This window comes from Lipotes vexillifer, unplaced genomic scaffold, assembly GCF_000442215.2.
Source record: "Lipotes vexillifer unplaced genomic scaffold, Lipotes_vexillifer_v1.1 scaffold935, whole genome shotgun sequence".
In the NCBI taxonomy this organism is placed as follows: Eukaryota; Metazoa; Chordata; class Mammalia; order Artiodactyla; family Lipotidae; genus Lipotes; species Lipotes vexillifer.
The window spans coordinates 3,405,137-3,409,391 of record NW_006777895.1 but is presented as its reverse complement, the minus strand read 5'-3'; the positions used below and the strand labels follow the sequence as shown (position 1 = coordinate 3,409,391).

The 4,255-nt window shown below is 42.5% G+C and overlaps 1 protein-coding gene across 1 annotated transcript in view; it reads right to left on the bottom strand.

The window, feature by feature from the left end:
• Positions 1 to 4,255, bottom strand: part of TULP4 (TUB like protein 4) — a 165,391-nt gene that overhangs the window by 30,243 nt on the left and 130,893 nt on the right. The window contains exon 6 of the mRNA XM_007451354.1: positions 1,338 to 1,504. Coding sequence (XP_007451416.1) covers positions 1,338 to 1,504 — 167 coding nt within the window. The remainder of the gene's footprint in view (positions 1 to 1,337; positions 1,505 to 4,255) is intronic.

The window sequence follows — 4,255 nt, the reverse complement described above, 5'->3', positions numbered from 1 at the left end:
AAAAAAAAAAAAAAAAAAAAAAAAACCCAGAAAATAACAAGTGCTGGCGAGGGTGTGGAGAAGCTGGAATCTTTGTGCATTGCTGGGGCGAACGTAAGATGGTGCAGCCGCCATGAAACAGTATGGCAGCTCTTCAGAAAGTCAGACACAGAATTACCATATAGGCTAGCAATTTGACTTCTGGGCATTTATCCAAAAGAACTGAAAGCAGCAACTCAAAGAGATATTTGTATATCCCTGTTCGCAGCAGCATTATTCATAACAGCCAAAAGCTGGAAGGAAACCAAACATCCACTGATGGATGAATGGATAAACAAGATGTAGTGTACACATACAATGGCATATTATTCAGCCTTAAAAAGGAATGAAATTCTGACACAGGCTACGATGTGGATGAACCTCGAGGACATTATATGCTAAGTGAAGCAAGCCAGACACAAAAAGACAAACACTGTATGGTTCCACTTATATGAGGTACGTAGAACAGTCAAATTCGTAGAAACAAAAAGGTATAGATAGTTTCGGTTTTGCAAGATGAAAAAATTCTGAAGATTGGTTACAAAATAATGTAATACACTTAAACATGGTTAAGACAGTAAATTTTATGTTATGTGTATTTTACTACAATTAAAAAAAGATACATTTAAACAGTTAATGCCTGCACCTAATTACAAATTTCCCCAAATCTGGCATACCTGTCTCTCTGATGAGCTGGGTAAGGTTAGCACATAAGTCCCTAGTTTATTATCACCCCCATCAACCGTCAACTCACTCTCGGACTCCACTCCACTCCACTCCACTCCACTCCACTCCACTGTAGTGGAATTCTGCCTCCACCACAACTGATCCAGACCAGAAATGAGGCGGTCTAAAGCTTTCTGGGAAATAAAAACAAATAGAAAGGGGCCCACACGTGCACACTTTCTTAAACACCTTCAAGCTTTTTTACTTACTGTTTAACAAGAATTTAGTTGAACTGTAAAAGTACATTACTGGCATAACAAACAAAATCAGAGTAAATAAATGTAAATTCAGCATTTACTTCTCTACAAGTTTCTGATTTTTACTTCAGAATGGTGATAAACACCAGCTCACTTTGCTTACTCACTGTGCACTCGTTTGGGAATGGAAATGGGTGTATTTTGGTTAACAGGCAAAAACTTCTTTTTCCCTTACTTCTTCTGGTCTACACCCCACAATTTAATTCAGGTCAACAAAAGATTAAAATCTGTCAAAGATAATCACCGTGAACAGAATCAGCTCACGAGCATTTAACGGAGGCTGGGTGCAAACTAACGCATGAGAGGCACGGCCGGGTGTCCGGTACACATCCTTACTTGCACAAGCGTGTCCAGTGTAAAGATGTGCTCCCCGCGAACATTGTAGAACTTGACCATGGCACTCTTCAGAAGAGGGCCATTGGGAAGGTCACCGAGCTGGGTCGGGCGCTCCATGCCAGCGACTGCCAGGAGGTCTCCCTGCGTGCACCACTGGGCCACCACCTCTGAAATCAGAAAGAGGAAAACGGTCAGCACGAGGGTGGGACCCTTGCTTTCCTGCAGAGATGCTCTGGCTTGGTCAGAGTCTGAATTCATGACTGAATTATTTTTCCTTGAAAGATAACAGAGTGTGCACCCCAAGATATGCCACATTGGCGTGAGAATTACGTAGAGCTGAAGGCAATGGAGAAGCAGCAGATAGAAGAAAAGCTCTCTCCCTTCCCCCTACTTGCCTAGAAGCAGGACATAAATCTGTGAAGGTGTCTACCCATCCCCCACCAGGAAGGACAGAAATGAACCACTGGTGACAACTCTAGACCATTATCAACACCAGGGGAATCTGCATAACAAACTTTACTGACTGGCCCTTATCCTCCATTAGCTCCCCCATATATTTACCTTCCCACAATCTGCCGTCCTAGAAACCTCAAGTCTTCTCCTTGTCTTGTCACTTCTCCAAAAAATGTATTTTGTTCTTTTGTTAACATGCTATCTAAACCCTTTGAGCTACTCATCTCTGTGCTTCCACAGGTAAGCACAGCGCACGTGTTGTTAAGCTTCTGCGTGTTTTCCTCTGGTCAATCAGTTTTTTGTCAGTCTAACTTACAGGGCCTGGTCTGAGAGCCTAAGATGGTAGAGGGGAAATAGCCTTTTTCCCCCCTCCCCGCTACGTCCTCAAGAAAGAGGAAAGTCACAATAAAGGGTAAAAACCCCAAGTGAGGTGAAGCAATTTACAGTTCACTGTGTGATAAACAGAATTCCCCGAAGCTGGGATGCTCAGCAGATGTTTCTTCAAGGCAGACCTTCCTCAGCAAACATCAGCGAGGTAAAATCCCTCCAACCCCACGAGTCTGCAGTGAAAACGGAGCTGACAGGGGTGGGAAAGAGGGCTGGCCGTGGAGACCACGAGGGGTCCAGCACTGTAAGCTCTTGTGCACATGACACAGATTACAGTGCTGGTGACAAGCTGGGGAATACCAGGAGTCACCTTTCTTCGCTGGAAAAGTTCTCTGATGATGTTTCTTCGAGACAGTAAAAAAGAAATACGAGACCCTTTTGCTCTACAGATCTTCCTTGGCTTACAACAGGGTTACGTCTGGATAAATCCATTGTAAATTGGAAATGCATTTAATACACCTAACCTTCCGAACACCACAGCTTAGCCTCACCCACCTTAAACACGCTCAGAACACCTACATTAGCCTACAGTTGGGCAAAATCATCTAACACAAAGCCTATTTTATAATAAAGTGTTGAATATCTCACGTAATTCACTGAATACTGTACCGAAAGTGAAAAACAAAGTGTCCAGGTACAGAGTGGTTTTAAATGTATCGCTTTTTGACCCTCGTGATCGCGGGGCTGCCTGAGAGCTCCGCTCGCTGCTGCTGCCCAGCATCACGAGAGAGGGTGGGATTGCATGTCACTAGCCTGGGAAAAGATCCAAATTCAAAATTCAAAATACAGTTTCTACCAAAGGCATATATCGCTTTTGCACCGTCATAAAGTTGAAAAACCCCAGGTTGAACCGCAGTAAGTCAGGGACTGTCTGCACCTTGCGAGTCAAACGACCGACCTGTCCGTGATGGGACAGGTTACCGCAGATGGAAGAAGCTGCGGCGAGCCATCTCTGACAGCACCTGGCGACCTGTTCCCAGTATTTACTAACATATCCCATAAAGTGGTGGACAAAAATAAATAAATTTTCAAAAAACGACTGCTGTCCATACCACACGTAAGACTGAAATATTCTGAAACCAAGACAGAAGAGAGAAACTGCCTACATGCAGCACCTACTGGATGACACCAATTTACTGAAACGTCACCTAACTTTCTGAAATTGGGAAGACAGCGCAAAAGCATCTCGTGTCATGAGGGCCTAAACGATTGAAAACATTTTGCGATTAGACTGAGATTTCTAGTTAGGTCATCACGAGAATGCTAAATTTGCCTGTATTTTTAGGCTAAAGCTCAAGTCAAGAACCTTCACATTTGGGAGGGGTACTTTGGGTCGCCTCCCCAAGTCACCTCACCTTCATGTTCCTAATCCTCTCATGCCCATTGTGGGAATGTGTTAGAAGGGCTGCTCCAATATAATTTAGTTTGATAGAGAACAAAAGAATACATCCAAGGAATAAAAAATAACGTTTCCATAGGTAGTTTCCAAGATGGTGAAAAATTTGAAAAACTCACCCTACAAAGAATACAAAGGAACTGAGCGGTAATTATGATGTTTTCAGTCCAGATCAGACACTTGGTAGAGAACGGAGTTCAGGACGGCAGAACTAGAGGCAGGTACTGATGCAATTAATAAACTTGGTTAAAAGGTTTAAAAATAGAATTTTAGAAGAACAAAAGTAGAGCTTGGATCACTAAATATATGAGAGAATTTATGATGACTACCTTTTTGTTTTAGCTCCATGAAAGACAGAAAATTCAGAAAAGAATTTACAGAAAAGTCCAAGGAATTTAAGTTCATCATCATCGTAAAAAGAAACTTACTCAGCTCCTAACGGATCCATTTGTGATAATAAAGAAGGACGTCTACATGCCCCTCCGGAATTTATAGGCTAAATAATTCCTTACAATTATAGTTCTGAAACAGCAAATGGGACACTTAAAAGAGAGAGTTTAACTTGTTTCCAAGAATATCCAATAGTTCTGAAACAGAATTAAGTGCTTGTGGGGTGTGCAGGCAGGTACGATGCATTCCCGCCAATCAACAGTTAAGTATCTGGACTTGATTCTCCATATCC